General features: G+C 42.4%; 1 protein-coding gene across 3 annotated transcripts in view; it reads left to right on the forward strand.

Annotated features, from left to right (window-relative positions):
* RPS6KA5 (ribosomal protein S6 kinase A5) overlaps positions 1–27,479 on the forward strand; it is a 451,666-nt gene that overhangs the window by 267,421 nt on the left and 156,766 nt on the right. For all 3 annotated transcript variants that reach the window (XM_069208183.1, XM_069208185.1, XM_069208184.1), the window contains 2 exons: positions 12,821–12,954; positions 23,669–23,762. In XM_069208183.1, coding sequence (XP_069064284.1) covers positions 12,821–12,954; positions 23,669–23,762 — 228 coding nt within the window. The remainder of the gene's footprint in view (positions 1–12,820; positions 12,955–23,668; positions 23,763–27,479) is intronic.

Genomic DNA, 27,479 nt, shown 5'->3' on the forward strand with positions numbered 1-27,479 from the left:
GACAAGATCAAAAGATCGGCAGTATTTAACACCCTCCGCAGATATTCCCCCTCAGTAGTTCTCCTGCAAGAGACCCATCTTCTTGGGTCCAGATGCCCTATGCTTGCGAGGGGAGGATATGATAGGGTATACCATGCAGGGTTTTCCAGAGGCTCTAGAGGAGTGGCAATTCTGCTCCATCGATCTCTGCCCATGGTGGTCACTTCCACGCAATCTGACTCACAAGGTAGATTCATGGTAGTCACAGGGACTCTTCATGGACAACCGCTAAACTTGGTGTGCGCCTATGCGCCCCCGGCAAATCTTGACTCCTTCCTACTTTCGCTCCACCGAGTAACCTCAGGATTACCCCAAGGAACCACCCTACTGGGAGGCGACTTCAACGCGGTCCTTGACCCAAAGCTGGACATTTCTGGGGAAACTACCATAAATAGATCCAAGCGGGTCTCAGCCCTAAGTAATTGGGCGGAGAGCCTCGGCTTGTGTGAGGTGTGGCGCACCTGGCATCCCAGAGAACGCCAATACACACATACATCGGCAGCCCACCAGACGCAATCCAGAATAGACCTGGTGTTCATGCCCGCCCTAGATTTCTTAAAAGTCGCAGGGGCAGAGATTCTTCCACGGGTGTCTCCGATCATGCACCAATACGAATCCGACTGGGTAGAGCAGACCTTACCAGACGGCCTATGTGGCGCTTGAACGCGTGGCACTTACAAGATAAAGAGTACACCCAAGAGATCAGGTTGCACCTCGGCCAGTATTTCGAATTAAATGAGGGCTCGGTTCGGTCCCCAGGATTGCTATGGGCTGCGTGCAAGGCCACCATTAGAGGACATGCCAGAAGCATTCTTCGGTCCCGTGAACGGGATCAAAACTCCCAGATCACCGAGCTAGAGAACAAGGTCCGGAGACTCGAATGCCAACATATAAACTTGGCATCAGCCTCTACAATGAGGAAACTGAACAGGGTAAGAGAAGATATCAAACATATAATGCTAGAATCGGCCAAGCACATGTGGAGAACCTCAGCAGCCCGAATCTATGGATGGGGGGATAAAAACGGGAAGCTACTGCATTGGCTGGCCACCCGCCCCATGGCTAACAGAATTATACCGGAGATCTTAGATGACTCGGGCACCCTGGTCAAAACAGCAGTGGAAATCGCACATAGCTTCGCCTCCTACTACACCCGTCTATACGCCAGACACCCATGCCCTGCTGTTGAGAGAGAGTCCCCCCTGCTAAATGAGATTACCCTTCCCGGGGTATCCCCAGAGGCGAGAGACAGACTGGACGAAGCCATTGGTCTTGTAGAAGTCTGCAGCGCAATATCGGGCCTGGCATCAGGCAAAACACCAGGCCCCGACGGCTTTCCAGTGGAATTTTATAGTAAATGCGGCGATATTCTGGGTCCCCACCTGCTCAACATGTACGAAGAAGCGGAGAATCATGGCCGCTTCCCAACAGAAATTGATCAAGCCACTATTGTGGTGATCCCCAAAACCCAACCCCCATCACGACACTGTTCGGCATACTGGCCTATCTCGCTCCTAAATGTGGAAGTCAAGGTGCTCTCTTCGATCCTTGCCTCCAGACTGAAGGAGGTAATGCCCACGCTGGTGCACCCTGACCAGTGTGGTTTTATGCCCACTCGTTGCACAAGGCACTGCATCAGACGATTGCATCTTGCTTTGGCGCACCGCAAAGCGCTATTGCATATGCAATTGGCACTGCTTTTACTTGACTTCGAAAAGGCCTTTGATACGGTAGATTGGTCCTACCTCGAACAGGTCCTATATAAAAACGGGCTCGGACCTAAATTCCGGGGATTGGTGAAACTCCTATACTCTAATCCGACTGCCCGAATCAGGGTGAATGGAGTAGTCTCCGACCCAATCCCCATTGGCCGTGGGACTCGACAGGGATGCCCGTTATCTCCCCTGCTCTTCGCACTAGTGGTAGAGCCACTGGCGATACTACTGAGAAGCGACCCACTGATCGAGGGCTGGCGCTGGCCCTCTGGTTCGGAAGACAGAGTGGCATTATATGCAGACGATGTGCTCCTGTATATCTCCAACCCATCCAAAAGCGGCCCACGCGTCCTGGAGATCCTTAGACTTTTCGCGGAAGCCTCAGGACTGACCCTGAACCCAGCCAAATCTTTACTGATCCCCCTTCATCGCTCGCGCAATTGTATAGATTGGCAACGGAATATCCCTGTACGGAAAAACAGCTTCAAATACCTCGGGATGCATATTTCACTTCTCCCCTAGCTAGCGTGGGAACTCAATGTCACGCCGCTTACAAAGAAAATCAGAATCGACCTCCTGCGCTGGAAGGCCCTCCCCCTGAATCTACTTGGTAGAATAGCGCTGTATAAGATGATGATTCTCCCCAGGCTCTTATACCTCCTGCAGAATTTCCCACTCCCCATCCCCGTGAGATGGTTCAAGGAGATGGACTCTTTAGCACGCCAATTCATATGGAGTGGCTCACGTACAAGATTGTCGCTAAAAACCTGTCAGAAGGATGTATATGAGGGTGGACTGGGCATGTCGAAAATTCAATACTATTATCTAGCGATGCACACACTTGTAATTAATGACTGGATGGGAGGTGGATGGACAGACCCCGCATACCAACTAGAATTACAGACAATGGGCTACCCACGGATCCTTGACACACTTTACGGGAGCCCGATACCCCGAGAGACCCCAGATGTGACCAAAGTGGTACTTCTGGGATGGCGTACAGCCCAGAAAGTGACGGGTGGTGGGGACGTCTAACCCAACAAACCCCGCTATGGCATGGAAAACAGCTGATACATGTGGCAGGTCTGGAGGGCTTTCAGAAATGGGACACCATAGGGATCTCCACGCTGGGAGATATTTGGAGAGGGGCACACATACGATCTTTTCAAGACCTCCAGAAACAATATTCATTAAACAAGACACAATTCCACCGATATCTCCAGTTACGCCATGCCCTACTAGTTCACCTACAGACAGGAGACACCATACCCGAGCATAGCCCCATGGAAGCCAAGGCACTGATGGGAGACCTGGGAAGGGGAGGGGTTTCTCAGATTTATCGCACCTTAATCACCGCCGCTGGGGGACCCCTGAGAGAGCTTCGCCAAAGGTGGGAGAGTTGGGTGGGACCCATGGAGGATGCGGACTGGGCAGAAGCACTAATGGCCCCACACTCCCTAACAATGGCCACACGCTTCCGGTTAATACAATCCTATTTCCTACATGCAGCATACCTCACACCCGCCATGTTGCATAAAGCAGGCCTCCGCCCCACAGCAGAATGCCCCCGCTGCAGGTATCATACAGCAGATTTCTACCACATGGTATGGACATGTCCGATTATAACAGCCTATTGGGAAAAGGTGGTGCAAGAGACATCCGGGGTCCTACAAGAGGAGGTAAAGAGGTCGCCACTGCCCCTCCTTCTGGGGGTCATGGGAGATACAGAGCTACGAAGAGCAGATCGGTCCTTCTTAGGGGTGGCGTGTCTAGTGGCCAAAAGGGACATAATGGCAGATTGGAAGGCCAGGGTGGCGCCGGCACTGGCTAAGTGGAGACGGGGAGTGGACTGGTGTGCGCAGCGGGAGAAACTTGTGTACGAGGCCAGAGGTTGCTTACACAAACACAAGAAGATATGGGGGAAGTGGGAGGATGTAGCGGGCCTTTAAGCGTTGATGGTGAGCAATATTTAGTAATAAAAAGTGGCAGGGACCGAGGACTTGACCATTATTGTTTGATGCCCGTTGGCATCATGTTGTACTGTAATCACAATTGGTTTATGAAAAAAATAAATGTTTCTCTACGTTTTACTCTGTAACTTTTCCCTGCAATGTCAGATTATCGAAAGCAATATACCGTTACGTCTGCTGGACTCCTCTGGTTGCGGGGATATATAGGGCTTGTAGGTTCATCAAGAACCCAAGGAACCCAGAGCCAATAAATGAGCTGCACCCTTCAGTGCGTTTTCATTCTATACCGGGTACACAGCAATTCATTTGCTGAAATATAAAGAGTAAAAAATTGCTATCAAGAAAACCTTTGTATTTCCAAAAAGGGCACAAGATAAGGTGTTGAGGAGCAGTGGTTATTTGCACATCTCTGAATTCCGGGGTGACCATACTAGCATGTGAATTACAGGGCATTTCTCAAATAGATGTCTTTTTTACACACTCTCCTATATTTGGAAGGAAAAAATGTAGAGAAAGACAAGGGGCAATAACACTTGTTTTGCTAATCTACGTTCCCCCAAGTCTCCCGATAAAAATTATACCTCACTTGTGTGGGTAGGCCTAGCGCCCGCAACAGGAAACGTCCCAAAGCGCATCGTGGACACATCCAATTTTTTGAAAGAAAACAGAGGTGTTTTTTGCGAAGTGCCTACCTGTAGATTTTTGCCTCTAGCTCAGCCGGCACCTAGGGAAACCTACCAAACCTGTGCATTTCTGAAAACTAGAGACCTAGCGGAATCCAAGGAGGGGTGACTTGCGGGGCTCGGGCCAGGTTCTATTACCCAGAATCCTTTGCAAACCTCAAAATTTGGCTAAAAAAACACATGTTCCTCACATTTCTGTGGCAGAAAGTTCTGGAATCTGAGAGGAGCCACAAATTTCCTTCTACCCAGCGTTCCCCCAAGTCTCCAGATAAAAATGATACCTCACTTGTGTGGGTAGGCCTAGCGCCCGCGACAGGAAACGCCCCAAAGCGCAATGTGGACACATCCAAATTTTTGGAAGAAAACAGAGGTGTTTTTTGCGAAGTGCCTACCTGTAGATTTTTGCCTCTAGCTCAGCCGGCACCTAGGGAAACCTACCAAACCTGTGCATTTCTGAAAACTAGAGACCTAGCGGAATCCAAGGAGGGGTGACTTGCGGGGCTCGGACCAGGTTCTGTTACCCAGAATCCTTTGCAAACCTCAAAATTTGGCTAAAAAAACACATGTTCCTCACATTTCTGTGGCAGAAAGTTCTGGAATCTGAGAGGAGCCACAAATTTCCTTCTACCCAGCGTTCCCCCAAGTCTCCAGATAAAAATGATACCTCACTTGTGTGGGTAGGCCTAGCGCCCGCGACAGGAAACGCCCCAAAGCGCAATGTGGACACATCCAAATTTTTGGAAGAAAACAAAGGTGTTTTTTGCGAAGTGCCTACCTGTAGATTTTGGCCTCTAGCTCAGCCGGCACCTAGGGAAACCTACCAAACCTGTGCATTTCTGAAAACTAGAGACCTAGGGGAATCCAAGATGGGGTGACTTGCGGGGCTCGGACCAGGTTAGGTTACCCAGAATCCTTTGCAAACCTCAAAATTTGGCTAAAAAAACACATGTTCCTCACATTTCTGTGGCAGAAAGTTCTGAAATCTGAGAGGAGCCACAAATTTCCTTCCACTCAGCGTTCCCCCAAGTCTCCCGATAAAAATGATACCTCACTTGTGTGGGTAGGCCTAGCGCCCGCCACAGGAAACGCCCCAAAGCGCAACGTGGACACATCCAAATTTTTGAAAGAAAACAGTGCCTACCTGTGGATTTTGGCCTGTAGCTCAGCCGGCACCTAGGGAAACCTACCAACCCTGTGCATTGTTGAAAACTAGAGACCTAGGGGAATCCAAGATGGGGTGACTTGTGGGGCTCGGACCAGGTTCTGTTACCCAGAATCCTTTGCAAACCTCATAATTTGGCTAAAAAAACACATGTTCCTCACATTTCTGTGGCAGAAAGTTCTGGAATCTGAGAGGAGCCACAAATTTCCTTCCACCCAGCGTTCCCCTAAGTCTCTCGATAAAATGGTACCTCACTTCTGTGGGTAGGCCTAGCGCCCACGAAAGGAAATGGCCCAAAACACAACGTGGACACAACATATTTTTTCACAGAAAACAGAGGTGTTTTTTGCAAAGTGCCTACCTGTGGAGTTTGGCCTCTAGCTCAGCCGGCCCCGGGAGGGGGGGGGGGCAGAAATGCCCTAAAATAAATTTGACCCCCCCCAAACCCCCCCATGCCCGGGAACGACCCTTGCCTACGGGGTCCCTCCCCCTGCTTGACATTGGCGCCAAAAAACAAATCCCAGGTGCCTAGTAGTTTCTGCCCCCTTGGGGGCAGATTGAGCTAAAATCAGCCAATCTGCCCCCAGGGGGGCAGAAATGGTCTAAATACAATTTGCTCCCCAGGGGGGCGACCCTTGCCTGATGGGTCGCTACCCATCTCTAAAAAAAAAAACAAACAGGGGGGGCAGAAATGGCCTAAAATAAATTGCCCCCCCCCCCCCCCCCCCAGGGAGCGACCCTTGCCTAAGGGGTCGCTCCCCTTGCGTGAAATTGACGCAAAGAAAAAACTCCCTGGTGTCTAGTGGTTTCTACCCCCCTTGGGGGGCAGATTGGCCTCATCAAAATAGGCCAAAAATGGCCTAAATATAATTTTCCCCCAAGGGGAGCGACCCTTGCCTAAGGGGTCGCTCCCCACCTAAAAAAAAATTTAAAAAACGTAAAAAAAATATAATTTTTTTTTATCCCTGGTGCCTAGAGGTTTCTGCCCCCCCTGGGTCGCTCCCTTTTGTCAGTATCAGTGAAAAAAAAAAATCCCTGGTGTCTAGTGGGGTGGATGGGAAGGTCTTCCCCTTCCATCCCCGGCTTGGGGGGGAGGGGGTGCACGGGGGGCACGCTAGCGCTCCCCCAAGTTCCCCTGTGCCATGGACGAGATGATCGCGTCCAAGGCACAGGGGAACTGTAGCCTTGGACGAGATCATCTCGTCCATGGCACAGAACAGGTTAATTTAGCCACAATGCACATCTAGACCTATTGGTTTTGCCAATATTTGTTTTATTTGCAAATGTGGTTTGTTAATGATTACAATGTAGGATAACAGTATATATATGTTTGATGGCATGTGTAGCTGCAGATACACATGCTATGCATAGTCCTGCCATCTAGTGTTGGGCTTGGAGTGTTACAAGTTGTTTTTCTTCAAAGAAGTGTTTTCGAGTCACGGGATCGAGTGGGTCCTCTTCTTCAGCTCCATTGTGCATGGGCATCGACTCCATCTTAGATTGTTTTCTTTCCGCCATCGGGTTCGGACGTGTTTCTTTTCGCTCCGGTAGTTCGAGTTGGGAAAGTACTATAAACTCTCTAATTCGTCGGTATTGTTTCTGTCGCGTACCATCTATCATGGACACTTTGGTACCGGCGGATCCAGCTCCTTACTTGCCCTTCTGGGCACCCGCACCCAACTCGGGCCTGGTCCGGCCGACCAAAGCCTCGTCGAAGCCTCATGGACCAGACCCCGTTTCGTTTCTGCCCTCGGCGCCACGCCGAGTTCCCTTATACGGACCAACATCTTGTCTATAACCTGTGGCTATCTCCAGACCACTGAGAGGATACTTGTGAGGCCTGCAGATCCTTCCGCTCGAAGAAGACTCTACGAGACTGAAGAGCACGAAGGTTGGAATTAGTGTCGAGAAGCACCAAACGTCTCGACATGGAAGAAGAGGAGATTATGCACACCGCAGTCTCCGTTCGGGGGGTCCGACTCCGAGCAAGAGTCCGACAATGGCAGACCAATTACGGCAGGACAGCACGTGAGTACGCCGACCCCTGTCCCATCCAACCCCAAACACAAGGCCTCGGACACGCCACTGCCAGAAGGCCATGGCTCCACCAGTAAAAAGACTTCCGGTGACCAAGCAACAACTTTGGCACCGAGAAAGGCCACACCACCGAAGCCTTCGGACTCGAGCCAAAGCACAGGCTCCGAAATAGGCAAACACCGACCCATCGAGTCAAAGCCTCGAAAATCCCTATTGGAACCGAGGCCAACATCTACCCCAGGCCTTTCGATCCCAAGGAAACCAGCTTCGGAGCCGAAAAGACCCATATACACAGAGGAGCATGGAGATTCCAAACAACTTAAAGAAAGCCATAGATTTTCTGAGGAACCTAAGCAAATGGGAGAAATTTGATGAAAGGCAGGCCAGAATTCAGATTCACAAAGACACTGGCAAGATCCTAACTGCACCTCCTCTAAAAACAAAGAGGAAGCTGGCCTTTCAAGGACTTTTGGACACTGATCACCCACCAGCTAAAGTGCCAAAACCCAAACAAAAATCTCCACCTCCTCAGTTCTCACCTCATCAGTCTCATCCTCATTCTCCTCACCTGACTGTCTCGCCACCTACTACCCCCACTGCACAGTCTCCAGTACACTCTGCAGATTCGCACCAATATAATGTCGACCCATGGGACCTTTACGATGATCCCATTTGTGATAACAGTCCAGACTGCTATCCGTCAAAACCATCACCCCCAGAGGATAGCACCTCATACACTCAGGTTCTAGCTAGGGCAGTGTCATACCATAACGTAGCCATGCACACAGAACTTCTTGAGGATGATTTTCTCTTTAATACGTTATCCTTCACTCACACTACGTACCAGTCTCTACCCATGCTTCCTGGCATGTTAAAACATGCACATCAGATTTTTCAGGAACCAGTTAAGGCAAGAGTCATCACTCCTAGGGTAGAAAAGAAATACAAGCCGCCTCCTTCTGACCCAGCTTTCATTACCCAGCAGCTACCTCCAGATTCCGTAGTTGTCAGCGCAGCAAGGAAAAGGGCTAACTCCCAGTCGTCTGGTGATGCATCGCCACCAGATAAAGAAAGCAGGAAATTCGATGCTGCTGGTAAAAGAGTAGCATCACAAGCGGCTAATCAATGGAGAATAGCCAACTCTCAAGCACTACTGGCTAGGAAAGATAGGGCCCACTGGGACGAGATGAAAGATATCATCCAGCATCTCCCCAAGGATCAACAAAAAAGAGCCCAGCAAATAGTCGAGGAAGGGCGGGCTATTACAAATAATCAAATTAGGTCAGCTCTAGACTCCGCAGACACAGCAGCAAGAACAATCAATACTGCGGTCACCATTACAAGACACGCATGGCTTCGGTCGTCAGAGTTTAAACCCGAAATCCAGCAGTCTGTCCTTAACATGCCATTTAATGAAAAACAGCTGTTTGGCACTCAGGTTGATACAGCCATTGAAAAAATGAAAAAGGACTCTGACACTGCTAAAGCCATGTGTGCTCGTTATTCAACACAATACAGAGGCTCATTTCGAAAGCCTCAATACAGGGGAGGTTTTAGAGCCCAAACATCTGAGGCATCTACCTCAAATCAAAAACGTCTTACCAGCCTCATTACCAAAGAGGTGGGTTTCGAGGAACCTACAGGGGCCAATTCCCCAGAGGTAGGGGAAAATATCAGCCCTCAAAGCAAACCACACACACAAAGCAGTGACTTGCTCCACATCTTACCTCACCACACCTCCCCTGTGGGCGGAAGACTACAAAAGTTCCACACACACTGGTTACCCAGCACAACAGACAATTGGGTCTTATCCATTATCCAACATGGTTACTGCATAGAATTCGCACAAATTCCTCCAAATATACCTCCAAAACCACACAAACTCTCCTCCCAACACATTTCAATGTTGCAAACAGAGGTACAGTCACTATTACTCAAACAAGCCATAGAGCTTGTACCACATCATCAAATAGGAACAGGGGTTTACTCCCTGTATTTCCTCATTCCCAAAAAATACGGAACATTGAGACCAATACTAGATCTCAGAACCCTCAATCTTTACATCCTATCAGAACACTTTCACATGGTAACACTACAGAATGTAGTCCGACTGTTACAACAACAAGATTTTTTGGCAACACTGGATCTCAAAAATGCGTATTTTCACATACCCATCCATCCAGCGCACAGAAAATATCTCAGGTTTGTAATACAAGGAAAACATTACCAGTTCAAGGTGTTACCTTTCGGGATAACAACAGCTCCCAGAGTATTTACAAAATGCCTTGCCGTTGTCGCAGCCTACATAAGAAGGCAACACATCCATGTCTTTCCATATCTCAACAACTGGCTAATAAAATTCAACAGCCAGACACTGTTTCAACACCATACACGTTATGTAATACAGACCCTACACACGCTAGGGTTCTCAATAAACTACCAAAAATCTCACTTACAACCAGCGCAAGTTCAACAGTATTTAGGAGCCACATTAAATTCCCAAACAGCAAATTCAGCCAAGCCAATAGTACACAGTCAAGTTTGTCATGAAACTGTTGGGCATGATGGCATCATGCATCGCCATTGTCCCGAAATGCAAGACTAAACATGCGGCCCTTACAACAGTGCCTTGCAAAACAATGGTCACAGGCCCATGGTCAACTTCAAAATCTAGTGTTGATAGACCGCCAAACACACATCTCGCTTCAGTGGTGGAATTCCACAAATTTAAGTAAAGGACGGCCATTTCAAGACCCTGTACCTCAAGCCACACTTACAACAGATGCATCAATGATTGAATGGGGAGCACACCTCAACAATCACAACTTTCAGGGACAATAGGACAACAAACACAAACAACTTCACATAAACCACTTAGAATTGCTAGCCGTATTTCTAGGAATCAAAGCCTTTCAACCTCTTCTCGTTCACATACACATTCTCATCAAAACAGACAACATGACTACAATGTACTACCTAAACAAACAAGGAGGGACCCACTCATCACAACTATGCCTTCTAGCACAAAAGATTTGGCATTGGGCAAAACAAAACAACATTCACCCTGTAGCACAATACATTCCAGGGATACACAATCACTTGGCAGCTGTTCTCAGCCGGGATCATCAACAAACATATGAGTGGGAAATTCACCCCCAAGTAGTTCACAAATACTTTCACCAATGGGGAACACCAGACATAGATCTATTCGCCACCAGCGAAAACGCAAAATGCCAAAACATTGCATCCAGTTTCCCACACCCTCTATCCAAGGGCAATGCTCTGTGGATCAACTGGTCAGGAATATTTGCTTATGCTTTTCCCCCTCTCCCACTCATTCCATTTCTGGTCAACAAACTGCATCAAAACAAACTCAAAATCATACTTATAGCGCAAACGTGGGCACTGTCAACCATGGTACACAACATTGTTAGACCTATCACTAGTACCACACATCAAACTCCCAAACAGACTGGATCTGTTGACACAAAACAAACAACTAATCAGGCATTCAAATCTAGCAATACTCAATCTAGCAATTTGGCTCCTGAAGTCTGAGAGTTTAGATATCTACCTCTTCCACCAGAATGTATGGAAGTAATTAAACAAGCAGAAAACCCACTACGAGGCAGTGCTATGCAAACAAATGGAAAAGGTTTGTCTTTTACTGTCAATCCAAACAAATTACACCTCTTTCCGCATCAATACAAGACATTGTAGGGTATTTACTTCATCTACAAAAACCAAATTTAGCTTTTCATCCATTAAAATACACCTCACAGCTATTTCAGCGTATTTACAAAATATACAAAACACTTCTCTATGTAGAGTCCCTGTTATCACAACCTTCATGGAATGGCTAAAATGTATCATACCACCAAGAACACCACCAGTGCCTTCATGGAATCTGAATATTGTACTCACACGGCTCATGGGTCCACCATTTGAAGCCATGCACTCGTGTCAGATTCAATATCTAACGTAGAAGGTAGCATTCTTTGTTGCAATCACTTCATTACGAAGAGTTAATGAAATACAAGCATTCACTATTGAAAAACCCTTTATACAAGTACACAAACATAAAGTAGTACTTCACACAAACCCAAAATTCCTACCTAAAGTCATCTCACCATTTCATATAAATCAAACAGTGGAACTTCCAGTCTTCTTCCCACAGCCAGACTCAGTAGCATAAAGAGCGCTGCATTCATTAGACATTAAAAGAGCTTTAATATATTACATTGACAGAACAAAATCATTTAGGAAAACTAAACAGTTATTTGTGGCATTCCAAAAACCGCATACTGGAAATCCAATCTCAAAACAAGGACTAGCTAGATGGATACTAAAATGTATCCAAACATATTACCTAAAAGCCAAAAGACAGCTATTAGTAACACCAAAAGCACATTCCACAAGGAAAAAAGGTGCAACATTAGCCTTTTTAGGAAATATACCAATGACAGAGATTTGTAAAGCGACCACTTGATCAACACCCCATACATTTACCAAGCATTACTGTGTAGATGTGTTAGCAGCACAACAAGCCACAGTTGGACATGCTGTACTAAGAACACCATTTCAAACAACTTCAACTCCTACAGGCTGACCACAGCTTATGGGAGGAAAACTGCTTTGTAGTCTATGCATAGAATGTGTATCTGCAGCTACACATGCCATCCAACGGAAAATGTCACTTACCCAGTGTACATCTGTTCGTGGTATGTTCCGCTGCAGATTCACATGCGCCCACCCGTCTCCCCAGGAGCCTGTAGCTGTTTAAGTTACAACAAACATTTGTACATATGTATATGTATATTTCAATTCCATTTGCATGGACATCTCTTTTCTTTATACTCTATCACATCTACCTTACCCTCTGCGGGAAAACAATCTAAGATGGAGTCGATGCCGATGCGCAATGGAGTGGAAGAGGAGTCACTCGATCCAGTAACTCGAAAACACTTCTTCGAAGAAAAACAACTTGTAACACTCAGAGCCCAACACTAGATGGCAGGACGTATGCATAGCGTGTGGATCTGCAGCGGAACATGCCACGAAGAGAGGTACACTGGGTAAGTGACATTTTCAATATATATATATTTATATTATATATAAAATGTTGGCTAATGCAATGGTTAGTTTGATTTGTTCTTAGTTTTGTTGTGATCAGAAAATATTCAACATAAATACATGCACTTTGATTTCTCGCAGGACTCTCTGTTTTATCAACATTATACACTGGATCTAAAAGACAAACCACTGGGAGAAGGAAGTTTCTCAATCTGTCGAAAATGCGTTCACAAGAAAACTAGCCAGGAATATGCTGTAAAAATTATAAGTAAACGGTATGTATTTTTCTCGAATAACAGAACGAAAACTAGTATTTACAAACTATAGCTTGAAATGTATGAGCCTAAATGAATTCCCTACTGCCATGCTGGACCTCAAAATGTTTTTTGAAATCAAAACCCATTTTATTTTCTTGGCAATGTACAGAACCAGGTTGAATTCTGCCCCACTATTTCCCTTTATTGTGCACTGACCTACACTGGTTAGCACAGTAGACTCATTTCCTTTGCTTCCCCGACATAAAAGGACTACTCCAAAGCAGGTCTTAGATTGATAACCTTTTTATAATTTTCGAAGCTAAGTCACAAAATCGCTGCCAACACTTCTTCATTGAAGTGTTGGCAGCCAGCCAGATATCACTTCGGGGACTGTTAGATCCGCGGAGGATCCACGTCCCTAGCTATCTGTATTTTTTCCTTTACTGTCTCTAAAAATACTGAACACATTTGCACCAAATCACAAAAAAGCATGGTCTGCGCTCCAAGGTCTAGCTTCCTGATGAATTTGGTGTAATTCCATTCAGCTGTTCGGGCTTTAGGCGTGTCTAAAGATTCTATGAGAATTTACATGGGAAACGCATTTTTTTGGCCCCCCGTCCCTTTTTTTCAGCCCCATTTGACGAATCACCCCAAATCTTTTAATGTGCAGCAAGACCCTATAGGACACTGTTTGTGGAACACTTCATGATGGTTTGTCAAACGATACCAAAGATATAGCCAAGTCAAAAAACTCTTTACCTATGGAAACTAGGACCTAACTATACCTATTTTTGACCACCAGTAGGATATATATATATATATATATATACATATATATATATATATATATATTTCCGTTCACATCCGTCCCACTTGCAGGGTCAGATTCACAACACAGTCTTCAGTTTGCCAATATAATTTATTTGTTTTTATATTTCATTGTCCGTGCTTTCATAAAGTGCACACAGTGCAAAGGGGAATTGGGTTTGACGCGTTTCAGGATTATGCCTTCGAATGGACCGTAGAGTCCTACATTATTGATGGTCTCATTTTAAAGGTGTACACCCAGTGCGGTCCCTCCACCATGTCCATTAAAACACTGAAGCGTATATCTTGCTTTACACTTCGTCATAATTCAGCACCATGTTTGTTATAATTTCTGTCAAGTACAATGGAAGCAAATACACTCCTTTTGAGCATGTAATCATATTCTTACAACATTTTATACTTGATTTCAGTTTCGAGCATCTCCTGGCAAAAATTACATCATATAAAATGGGCATCAAACATTAATCCTAAAACTTACTTTTTGGATTGTCTTTTTATGACCAGGCTTGTGACAAACAGGGATCATGTCTATTGTCATTATTCTTTTGAAATGCGATAAAGTGCATTGTGCATTCTACAAATTCATAATTAAGAAATAAGATAAGTAATCATCCATATGTAAATAACGAGACAACATATTGTTATTTCTTGTGTGTATATTTATATATATATATGTGCAACTGTTTTCATTTCTTTTTTTTTTTTTAAGTGCAAATTATTAAAGTGTGAATATTCTCCTATTTAAGGAAATCATAATTCCCGGAATATCTCCATGATTAAAATATATAAATACACCATACAATCTAAAAAAATGTTTAGAATTCAAAAATTCTGAAATTCAGTGTGTGCAAACCTCACAAATGCAGTTTAACGTTTTTTAAATGTATTGGGTCCAATACAACTATTTATAATAATTTCTATTAGTGAATTCCTAATACTTTTTTGATAACGTTTTTCAATGGTTTTATCAAGAGTTTTTCCAAAAACCACAATTGCTATTGATCTAAAGTAGAAATTCATGTTCTTAAAGTGTATTCATAATTCAATACATAATTGATTATTTCTCCAGAGAATTTAATGTGGGTAAAAGTCATCAGATAAAGTGCATAATCAGTAATCTCTACCATAAATTACATTGCTGTATATCTAGGGCATGAAAAAAGAGCTTTTTTCAATTTCAAGTCCTTTACTATTGCACTACCCATTTGTAAATAAATGTTGCACACAGTTGCACACATTGTAAACTATCAGCACCTTGTGACCCAAAGTTCCTATTCTAAGTCTTTTATATGAGTCTCACAAATGCACATGCAATTCTGCATCTAAATTATGTCCATGTGGAATCTCTTTTCCTAACAGTATTATCAAGCGTGATTCCATTCTTCTTAAGGTCAATTATTTATCTCCTCCATGTTCCTCAGTTTTAATATGTTTTATTCCAAAATATTTGAATCCTCTGACGTCACCGCCATGTTTTTCTTGGAAATGCTTAGCAAGTGTGTAGGAGAAATCTTTATTCTTTATAGCACGTATGTGTTGTCAAATTCTCAGTTTCAATTTGTTCTTTGTGCTCCCCACACATGCAAGGACAATCCAAGACATAGATCACAAATTTGGATTTACAAGTAATATGTTCCAGAATATTTTCATTTCTTCCATCATACAGTTTATCTGTAGACATGTTGACCCCATATTCACACGGTTTACATTTCTTGCATCGCCAAAATCTAGGAGTGTTCAGCCAACTTGTGGACGCCACTTTTTTGTTGAAAAATGGCTTTGAGTAAGAAGGTTCACTAAGGATGCCATTTTTCTATAGGTAACGCTAGGATGTTCTGTTTCTCCGTACTTAAGTTTTTGCGGGTGACCACTGTTGGCGTGGTGTAAACTATTGCCTGAGGGTATTTTCCAATGAATCTTTGTACAGAGCTTCTTCTCCTTTACTAAAACATCTACATCCCAGAATGTTATCTGTACTGCACTTATACATGAGGTGAAATTTAGATTAAGATTATTACAATTGAGAGATGATCTAAACTTTTCCAATTCCTTCATTTCTCTCTCCCGTATCAAAAAAATAGCATCAATAAACCTTGTCCAAAGAATCAAATGTGACAGTTTCTTGATCTTCATCTTTCCCAGTAGTCTCTGCTTCTCAGCATCCCATCAATAATTGCATGTGTTGGAGCAAAGTAAGTCCCCATAGCTGTACATTGTTTTTGTATATAATATTCACCATTGAAGATAAAAACATTGTGTCAAACAAAAAAGTAACATTTCTGTAAGCATATTCGAATGTTCTAGATTACTAATCGATCTTGCCCTTAAAAAAATATGTTTGACAACCATTATGCCATCTTCATGTCGGATGGAAGTATATAAAGATGTGGCATTAATGGTGGCCATGGTATAGTTCTCTTGCTAGGGGATATCATGTATTCTGGCTAAAAAATCTATTGCATCATGTAAAAAAAGAGGGTAATGCAGTAACATAACTCATTAAAAATTTGTCAATTAATCTAGAGGTGTTTTCAAGCAGGGATCCAATAGAACTCACAAGGGGCCTGCCCGTTGGCTCCTGTAAGCTGTTGTACACCTTAGGGAGAAAATAAATGGTTGGGGTGATCGGATGTTCAGTCCTGAGATAGCTGTATTCTTCCTCATCGAGGAGACCTGCATTGTACCATTCTTGTAGTTTTTGGTGATATTCTAAGGTTATCATTTTGGTTGGATCGGTTCTCAATTTTTCATAATGCTGTGTATTATTTAATTGCCTCATTGCTTCTTTTATATATGCAGAGATATCTTGGACCACGATATTCCCACCTTTATCAGAGATTTTGATTATAATGGTTGTATCTTTTCTCAATAAAGCTTTGCATTTCCCTTGGGTTAAATTACTCTGTTTTTTGTTTTTTATTACATTTTTCAACTCCTCTGTCACTAATTCTTGGAAAAGATCAGTTTTGTTCCCAGGTGCTAGTTGTAGACAAAAGGTTGATGGAGGTTTTAGTCCACTTCCTTCTCTTTTCCATGTTAAGTCCAATTCTCTACATAGTTGTTCATCTGATACCTCTCATATATTCGTATCCTTCAAAGTCTCCTTGAACTCCCTTTCTAATTCTATGAGTGTTCTTAAAGTTATTAAGTCCTTCACAGCAATATTGGAGGTTCTCAGTGGCTTCACCTTGTCACTTCTGACCCCAGAGGGGTGAGATTCAAAATACTTCCTGAGTTTTAATTTTCAATAAAATTTGTACAGGTCAACTCGGAAATTCACCAGATTTAAATCTGCAGTTGGACAAAATGATATACATACATACACCTAGTGGCGGTCACACCACTCTGGTAAACTGCTTTGGTATTAATTCATGAGCTGAGGAATTTACAGGTAGAGGCATCCATAAAAATAAATAGTTGCATACCTTCTGTAATAATCTTTTTAACTATTCTACCTGATGATTTTTCACCATTACCCACCTCCCTTTCTGTGTGTCTTTTGGTTTTTGACTGATTTTATGGATATCCTTGCTGCATTTTTCATCTATTTTGTCTCTGGAAGAAGGTTGCGAGCTGGCGTCAGTGTGCCAAATGGCCTTATTTGGGTCTGTAATATCATGACCAGAGATGAGAAAGAGATATGGTGCAACCTGTTGGAGCATAAGAACTATTTAATGTTTTCAAATCCAGCCTGCAGTGGCAGCGGAAAGGATTTATGAGATGGACAATCTGCAGGCAAAGAGAGTATCCACAAGAAGAATTCTTATCACCAAAAATACTCTCTGACCACCTCAGCGAGAACCATCTTCTCGGCGCCACACAGTTTGGATTCAGGTCCAAACCCAGCACAGAAACAGCACTCATTGCTGCCACAGATTACATCCGCATGATCCTCGATAGAAGAGACACAGCAGCACTCATAATCTGGACTCTCTGTAGCATTTGACATGGTCTCACAGCTCATCCTCATCAGGCACCTGAATTAATTAGTCTTCAAGGACCCGCGCTCCACTGGATCTGTTCCTTCTTAAAAGATAGAACATGCACTGTAGCCTGGCACCTTACTCTTCAGAAGCTCACAAACTCATCTGTGGAGTGTCTAATGGTTCATCGCTCAGCCTCACTCTTCAGTGCATGCATGATCTCTCTTGCCAACATTACACACACACACATTAACATCCTCTCCTACGCTGATGGCACACAACTCATATACTCCCTCTCCGATAAGATCACCAACAAAAGAATAAGTTCACTGCCTGTATGACCAAAATTTCTAACTGGATGAATGCCAACTGCCTCATGTGCAACAATGACAAGACAGAAGTACTGATCTTCGACCAGACAATCCTCAGTGAGGGACATAAACTGCTGGCCGGCCGAACTCTGACCCACATCTATACCCAGCACCCACGCCAAGAACATCAGAATAATCATTTACAGCAAATTGGACATGACCACACAAGTCAACACAGTCACTGCACCCTGCTTCCACACCGAAAACATGCTGAGAAAGATTTTCAAATGGCTCCCAAGCAACATTAGAAAAACTCACGCTGTAGTCACCAGCAAGTTGTCCTATGGGAGCGCCTTCTATGCTGGTATCACGAGGCAACTCACTGGAAGACTACAAACTATCCAGAACTTTGCAGCTATGCTCCTCCTCAATTTTTGAGACAGAATTCACATCACATCACACCTTAGAGAGCTCCACTGGCTTTCGAAACACAAATGTGCTCATTTCAAACTCCTCACATATTCAAAGCTCTACACAACTTAAGCACCACCTACCTGAATAGTGTCATCTCCTTCTACCAACCACCCAGACACCTCCGCTCCTACTTCTACACATCTCACAGATATGCCGATCAGGAGAAAGTGCATTCTCTTACATCGCTCCTAAAGCACAGAAATTATGTCCCACTCTACATCAGAGCTTCATCCACTCTTCTTAAATTCCACAAGAAGCTGAAGACCTGGCTGTTCAATTCACCAACCTACCATAGACATGGCTAGGTACACACACCTAGTGCCAGGATACCCTTGTCTGCGATAGTGCGCTTTACAAATAAACCTAAGTAGCTTTCTTCTGGCCTATGCACTTATATTGCCTTGTGCGCAAGTGCTTGTCAGGTTTCATGTTGTCAGTATTCAGCTGCCTCTATAGGTAGAGTTCATGCACTGATGGTGAAGCAAGACCAGTGATGCACCTGGTGTGCAAATATTTGCAGTTTCCTGTGAAAAGTGAGCATGCATGTCTCATGAGTCAAGTTTAGACTTAGTTCAGTGTTCATTGGAGTTTTGCTCTACATGTCTGGTACCTTGGTTCCTCTGTATCCTCCTGCAATTGTGAGGGTGGATTGGGCATTTGTTCAGTGCTACCTCAGTACCTTGTTTGTTCTTATCCCATAAATATTTTGTGAGGTGTGTGTTTTCACTTTGTTGGCAGTAGGGGGGATGCTTGATCTTTGTTCATGCCTTGGCCTGCTCTGCTCATATCGTCAATTAATGTAGTCCGTGTTTTGTGGCCTCTCAATTATGTTCAGTTATGTTCCCACAACTGGCACATGAGCTGTGATACCAAGGGTTAAGCAGGTGAATCTGGTCTGCTTCGGTTGCACTTTACCTAGAGGATTAACATTGCTCTATCATTGTATCCCCTACCAGCAATTATATATAATAAACCTAGATAACCTCTAAATGTCAAGTGTATCCCCTGCCAGTGATTATACTTATTAAACCTATATAATAAACCTCTAAATGTCAAGTGTCCTAATCCCAATCTCCATCAAGCGCTGTCTTCCCATTACAGTAGTTTTGTGATGAGGAGCCCATTCCTATTAGTTTGTAATTGCTAGAATTCTTAATTAAGCGGCCTTCTTGTCCCAAGAAAGTGCATGGATTCTACACTTTTGGGTTGAATTATAATACTGCAAAAAGACACCATTGTGCATTATTTGGCTGCAAGTGATTATGAGCAAATAACTTAACAGTTCATTATTTAAATATTATTTTTTGGGCAAGGATATACTGAAGGATTCTCCAGTTTTAAATGTCTTTACGTAATGTGTCTCATGTTCACTTTCTTGAGCTCGAGGCCAGTATTGAGGGTATCTTCACTCCCATTTTCCTAAACACCGCCTAATAGAAAACTTCCCTTAACACCACTTTTTAAGCTAATGCAGTTTTATTCTCTGCCCTGCCTTTATTTGAATTGTTACATTTTCTGAGCCAGGGAAAGTGATTTCCTCTTAAATACATTTAGCATTTATAATACCTTTCCTAGTCAATTCTTTGGTTTGTCTGAAGTTGAAACTCTGCTTTTATGGACTTACAAAACAATGATGGTATGATTTATGCCTAACTTTGTCGAATTTAATGATTCTAGAACAGTGCCCTTTTTAGAGAAGGAATTGTAAAGGCATTCCGGCACACTTAGAAATGATCCTCCCTTTATTCTGATATGAAATGAGAAAGACAGTGAAATGGAATCTAGAGAGGGGAAGGTTTTCCACCAGTAAGTTGATTCCTTCTGGTCTTCCAAAGGTTTAAATTGACTTTCATGTTTCCTGTGGCCGTGGGACAAATTTTCCTTTTTCATATATGGGAACAAAACAACAAACTTTTGCGTTAGTTGATAGTATAGATGCATCTTTGCACAGTGGCAAATAATAAGAAAACAGTTGTTCAAAAAGTTGCTAAAACCTATTACAAAATTTATTTTTATCAGTCATTGTACACATTTTAAAAAAGTGAACCATACTGATTTTGCACGATCAGCGCAACCTTGATTTTGCCTAAAACTTAGTTTCATGTGATTGATTCTAAAAATTGAGAAGCATATTTGTTTTTATTTCTCATTATTAATATATACAAAATCAGCTGTATGTGAAAAATACTGGAGAAAAAAGTTTTTTGTGCCATTCCTCTTTAGACTAGCAGTGAGAAAGAGCATTTACTAAATATTTGTACTAGTCCATGCATTATATAATTTGGCAATTTCTGTCACCTAATGAAGTCTGCCTCAAAGCACCTATTGTGAAGAACTTTTGTGAAAATCTTTTGGTCGAGCTGTTTGTTTTCCACATGTGAATGTCCAGTTCTATAGGACAATTACCCTTTATGTATCTCTGCGCTCAACAATTGGAGAGGAATACATATCTCGGTTGACATTGACTTTCAGTATAGGAAGGCAGAAGGTGAATGTCATCCGTTTCAAAATTTTATTAAATAAGAAAAACTAAAATATTATCTACCAAGTTTTGCAGGTAGCAAATACTAATCACATATTCCACAAATAAAGTGACTTATTAGTGTATGAGAACAGCATAACAGCAAGCCAGATATTTACTTCAGTGTATGAAGACATTTTTGAAGCTGATATTTTATAAAAAAGCAGCCTTTATAAAGGAATTTATGAAGTTGATTATGATCAGTGGTTGTCTTTGAGGAAAGTTGAATCTCCAAAGAATTCATTCTATCTAAGTTGTTTTATAGTCATAATAATGGGGAGAAATGGAAGACTGTGAGGATTTAGCATGATAAAGAGGGATGGACTATTTGTTTACTGATGAAACTGTTGGTTATACTCATCATCTAAGAGCCTTGAAAACATTTTTTTGTAACTATGACACGTGTTGTCCTTGGAACTTCATTTAGGTGCATACCATTGCTTTATGAGTTATTTTGTTGCAATCAAATAATCATTTTGTGGGAGAGTATTCTAAGTTCTGGGAAAAGGTGTTCTTGTTGCAGCTAAGAACCTTACTTTCTAAGATCACGTTTTTACTATTATCTGGAAATGTAAAGTTATTTGACACTGTGGAGTTGGAAATGAATGTATTAAGGTGAGAAATGACTCAATGAGTCTCTCTATTATTTGATTTAGATGCTGGTTGTTACCTACAGTTTTAAACAATTAAATTTGAGCAATTTAATAATCAAAATTGAATAAGCCTGGCACAGGGGTGTGCAAACAACTGGCATTGAAGGGGTGGAATGAACTTTCTTAATTTGTATATGGTAGATACTTGTACAGTAAAGCTTTCTTTAAATACCTGCAAGTGGAAACCTTTATTTCAAATGCTTCTTTATGTTGCAACAGTTGGGCACACCGAATGGCACAGACTTTGTGTGGAGGATATCAAAATCCAAGCTTTTAATTTTAGACATGTAGATAATGATGACAGAAAAACATAGCTAGGTCTAGTCTGCGCATGTTTCTGCTGGTTGTAGTATTGTCAATTGCACAAAGCTTTCAGATCTGTCTATACTTTTACAGAATCTCAGTGTCTCAGGGATCAAGGAGGACACTTTTAGTTGATGACATTCACCAATTACTGTGCTTGTGCTTTCCCTCATTTTTATAGCACTTTGTACATTTGTGTCATACATCAGTTGGGGCCATATGTACCAACACATTTTCCCATAGACACAGAATGGGTAAAACACTTTGCTACATCTGGCCGTAGGCCCTGATTGTCTGAAATGAGAAAGGCTGATTATACTTGTCCATAGTGCCTCAGTTAGGTTGCCACTCGAATGATAGTTAGCACCTAAGCCTCAAGCATATTGTAGCAGAGCTAAACTGGTCTTGAGCAGAAATAAATATTGAGCAGTGGACTATAAAAAGTGATGCCTATTAGCCTCCTGTTATTCCAGAGTTTGCTAAATCTTTGCGTTTCACATATTGGTTACTTCAGAGCACTGACAGAGCAAAACCAAATGTAGCATTATAAAAGGATGTTTCAATCCAATCGGGTAGGGTAATAGTGCTCACTATATTCAAGTTGATACCCTGTCCCGGGCTCAGTACCATTTTAAGCAAGAATAATTTTTCTGTTCTCACAGGTTTCCTGAAACCCCTTTGAGTCTACCGTCAAACAAAGCTATCCATTATGTTTACATTTAGCAGTCAGTATTGCAAATGTTCTGGGGGAATGTCTCTGCAGTCTGCATAAAACAGAGGTCAGGTTTCTGTGAGGCTCTTCCAAGCAAAGTTGTGTCTTTTTGAAGGATTCCCATCTGTGTTTCTTTCAGTGAGATTCCCTGTTTTTTTAGCATGGTTTGAGAGGGTACTGAACTTTTGAGCATTTCCACAAATTACCGGAGAAATGTTGTATTCCATTATGCTTCGTTTGGTTCCATGGAATCTTCCATTTTGTCATATGAAGTAAAGCAAAGATTTAGTGGAATATAACTCTGGTATCTAAATTTTGTTAGGTCTAGTTCTTACACATGATTCTGTGTATTTTTAATGCCCCATAGCAGGACTAATAGATTACAGTGTAGGCCAGAATGGAACTTTATAACACAGTTTAAAGGAATTCCTGAATGCAAATCTGTTAAAATGCCTTACATTATTGTTTTGTGAATCCGTGAATTAAATACTGGATTCAGCTTTGCATATCTTTACTCCATCCACCAGGAGAACATTTGCTTTTGTAAAAGGTTGAGTCCCCAACTTTCAGTTAGAAGTTGAAGCAAAGGTGCAAGGGCTTTGGTTGGTTCATGCATAATTAATTCAAACTACATTGATGTTTTATAACATACATATTTTCTTTCATTCCATCTTCAGAGCTGACTAAAACATCGGTATGTATGCTTCAAACTCTATTTGCATAGTTAGCTCTTATATTTAGTATGAGACAATCCACCTCTAGCCAGGGAGTTGTTTGAACTATTAGTGTTTTAGAGCTGCTTCCCAAATTATTTTATAGTCTTTAAAGCACTCGCTTGTAGAATGGCTTGCCACATATTGTGTCCCTAGAGTGGCACTATCCATATTATAAAAAAAGACAACTGCATCCTAGAACAGCTGATGTATACATATGTCGAAATCACAGCATGAATTTACTTTTGGTGGATATATTGTGTTTTTCTTTAAGTGCCTCTCTTCATATTGTAGCATGGAAACGAACATTCAAAAAGAAGTTGCAGCTTTAAAACTCTGTGAAGGACACCCCAATATAGTGAAGCTATACGAGATTTACCATGATCAGGTATAGTCAACACAAACATTCATTTCGGTGTTTATCTTGTTATTATTATTTTTTTGTGTAGCAGAGGTCCTATATGACGGCATGGTATCTGAGTGCTGAGAACATGACAATGAGAAATTTCAAATAGCTATTTAGGTAAAATATTTTGCTGGCTACTTGAAAGAACATAAAATATCTACACTATTCTGTGTCCCTTAAAATTATCCTTAGATATATTTTAAGCAACATCCATTTGTTACTACAATTGTTATATAAATGTATTTAAAGTTCATCATCCTTGTCTGAACGTTACCCACACAGTTATGTTTCTCCTGGCTAACAATATATTTTTAGTTACTCATTAAATTTTTGTTGCATCTTTAGCACTCTACCTCAAATTAGTTACCTTGATCTCTGTCAGATTGGTCTCTTAGTCACGTATAACATATGTTGTAGTGCAACCTGTGCAGCATTTTTAAGTTATATTCTTTAGAAACTTGTCTTTATACCCACCTCCCTGGGATGCATTAAGTCTTCCTTCAACTAATTTAAGTTCAAGTCCCTCTCCCTTTTGGGTCTTGGGCATAATAGTCTGTCTAGTGTGGTATTTATTTGGATTTTGAAAGCAGTATGAGAATTGATACCACAAAGATACTAAAAACTTTGCAAGTGATTGAGGCCTTGTGAAACCCACACCACTATGTTTGTATTTGATCCACCTGACTTCTACTGGGACTGGGGTAAGTTCACATATTTGTTTCCCAATCAGTGCAAATACCGTTATGCATGAAACAACTAAATCGTTTAGAATCTGGGCTAAAATACAGAATATAGATGTAAAAGTTAATCAAATGCAAAACACAAAGTTAAAAAAGAAGTCAGAAACCCTTAAAAAGAGAAAAACAGTCACAGGCAATCAGTGGTCATTACTTATTACTCAACAAATCATTGGAAGGGTACCAGAGCAGAAGGGAACTGTTATTGCTTTGTGATGTAGACCACTTGAATAATATAATATCACAGACTATTTCTAGTCCACTTTCTACAATTGTTGTATCACATGATCAGCAATCTGCAGCTACATGTCATTTAACTTAGTTTGCACTTTTTCAGTATAAGCGTTTGTAGAAACTAAAATGGATTTCCCCCATTGGCAGTTTGTGGCGTTTGTCAGTGAGTGTTTACATACAAAATAAAAATGTTTTTTTTTTTTTTTTTAAGTTGAATTGCCAGGAAACTATCGAATCATTTCCAGTTGCACATTGGATAGTTTTCGAAATGGAGTAAAACATTTCTTATGGATACTGTTCCCTCTCCTTAATATTTGTAATAGGTCAAAAGCAGTCCTGTGCTGCCAAATACTTTTTTCTTAACATTGCCATTTGGGGCAGGGTGTCACTTGTGTTACAAGGTATTGCACAGGCACTGTGCTGTGCCATCTAGACGCAAATTAGTGACACTTCTTTTAGCCTCTTTTTCATGGAAATGTGTTAAGATTCTGTAATGCACTGTGAGACTGGGTGCAGTGCTTCTAGCTGTCATGGGGGCTAGAATTGTATTTGGCTTTTATTTTCCTCTCGGTGTGTACAAGACACATTTGGAGTTTAAACATTGAGACAAATGCAAGACGTTGAAGTCAAAGACTGATGCACATGATCACTTTTGAGAGGATTGGGAATCTGTTGTTATTCGTTTGCAACTCTGATTTCAGCATGACTTCAAAAGTGTTTCTCTTAAAAGAGAAAATACTGAAGGGTATGGAATGTTTTCCCTTTACGCAACCTCCGATCAGCCAACCTCGCCCTAGCCACAGTCCCCGCATCCAGCACACCACCACAGGAGGCAGGTCTTTCTCCTACCTTGCCCCCAAAACCTGGAACTCCCTCCCCACAGACCTTCGCAAAACCAAAGACCTACTGGTCTTCAGAAAGAACCTCAAGACTTGGCTGTTCGACCAGTGACCCTCCCTGCCCCCCCTTTTTCACCCCCCTGCCCCCCCCCCCACGGTGCCTTGGGACCCTCGCGGGTGAGTAGTGCGCTCTACAAATTTCTTTGATTGATTGATTGATTGATTTAAGAGATGTCTGGTCTGCAACTGAACTTGTTTTTTTTTTTTTTTTTTTTTAATTAGATTTCTGAAATTACGGGACCAAAGAAGTGTATGTAAATGAAAAAGATACCAATGTCTTTTCACATAGGTCTAAAGAAGAAAAGCTGTTTCTTGTATTTTGCAGAGGCATTCCAAATCCAATATCTGAAATTCGGAGTATGTCAATTTAGGCTTCAGCTATTTTCAGTTTATTTCTAATACACTGTACAGTTTTTCCAGTTTTGCTTCCAAGTCAAAAATGAAAACTTGTTTGATGGCATGTGGCTGTAGATACACATGCTCTGCATACTCCTGCCATCTAGTGTTGGGTCCGGAGTGGTGCGAGTTGTTTTTCTTCAAAGAAGTGTTTCGAGTCACAGGCTCAAGTGACTTCTCCTCTGTGTGGTAGTGTGCATGGGCGCCAACTCCTTTGTAGATTGTTTTCTCTCCACCGTCGGCTTCGGACCTGCGTTTTTGCTCCATTTTCAACTTGCTCCGTTTCAAAATCTTTCTTCTATCTTACCATCTTTTTACAGTTTTGTCTTCTCATCGCGCTTCTTCCAACCTAATGTTCATTTCAAATTATTGGTCCGGGTGCAGACTGTGCGCCCTTTATGGCGTCTATGCCCAACTCAGGCTTATCTTCCACACGACACTGACGGACATGCTGGCCTGATGGAACGGACTCCATTCTGTTTCTTCCCTATGTGCCGCGCAGAATTTCCACACACTGACCAACATCTGGTGTGTAATCTCTGCCTCTCACCTGATCATCAAGAGACTTCCTGTGACACATGTAAATCATTCCAATCAAAGAAGACACCTCAGGACTGAGGAGCACCTCGATTGGAAATGGCGTACAGGACTCCGGTTGACAATCCGGACATCTTTGGGGAGGAACACGCACAGGAGGAGCACCAGTAGGAAGAGAAGGCTCTTTCCATCTAGGACTCTTTTGACTCGTATGTTCAATTGGACATCGAGAGCCATGAGATTACCTCAGTGCAACCTGTGAGTAAAGTGGCCCCTTCTGTCCACCGCAAGACCCCTAAAAGGCCGCAGCTTGAGGTTGACGGTCCGCCACTGCCACTAGGCCATGATCGGAATTAGAAGGATACTTTAGCTGGGGAGTCTTTAGGTGGGACACCCCATGACCCAGACCCTTGGGATACTTATGATCCAGATCCTTTCACTTCTAAGGATCCAGATCCCTACCTTGCATGCCCTTGCACACCACACAATATCACTTCATACCAGCAAGTAGTGGCACGAGCAGCTGCATTTCATAACGTAGAGTTGCATAGAGACCCTATTGAACAAAACTTTATTTTCAATACCCTTACTTCCACAAAGGGATATTCAGTTTTTACCAGCGCTCCCTGGTATGCTTTGTCACACTGACAATTTTTTTAAGGAGCCCGTCCGCTCTAGAGTTATCACTCTTAGAGTCTATAAAAAGTATAAATCTGCTCCTTCTGACCCAATATATATTAGGTCTCAGGTCCCTCCCGACTCAATTGTTGCTACTACAGCACGAAAACATGCCAGGAGCCATCCAAGAATATTGATGCTGCAGGTGAAAGGGTTGCCACACAGGCAGCCAATCATTGGCATATCGCCAATTCACAAATACTATTGGCCAGATACGA

The sequence above is a fragment of the Pleurodeles waltl genome, chromosome 9, assembly GCF_031143425.1.
Source record: "Pleurodeles waltl isolate 20211129_DDA chromosome 9, aPleWal1.hap1.20221129, whole genome shotgun sequence".
NCBI classification, from domain to species: Eukaryota; Metazoa; Chordata; class Amphibia; order Caudata; family Salamandridae; genus Pleurodeles; species Pleurodeles waltl.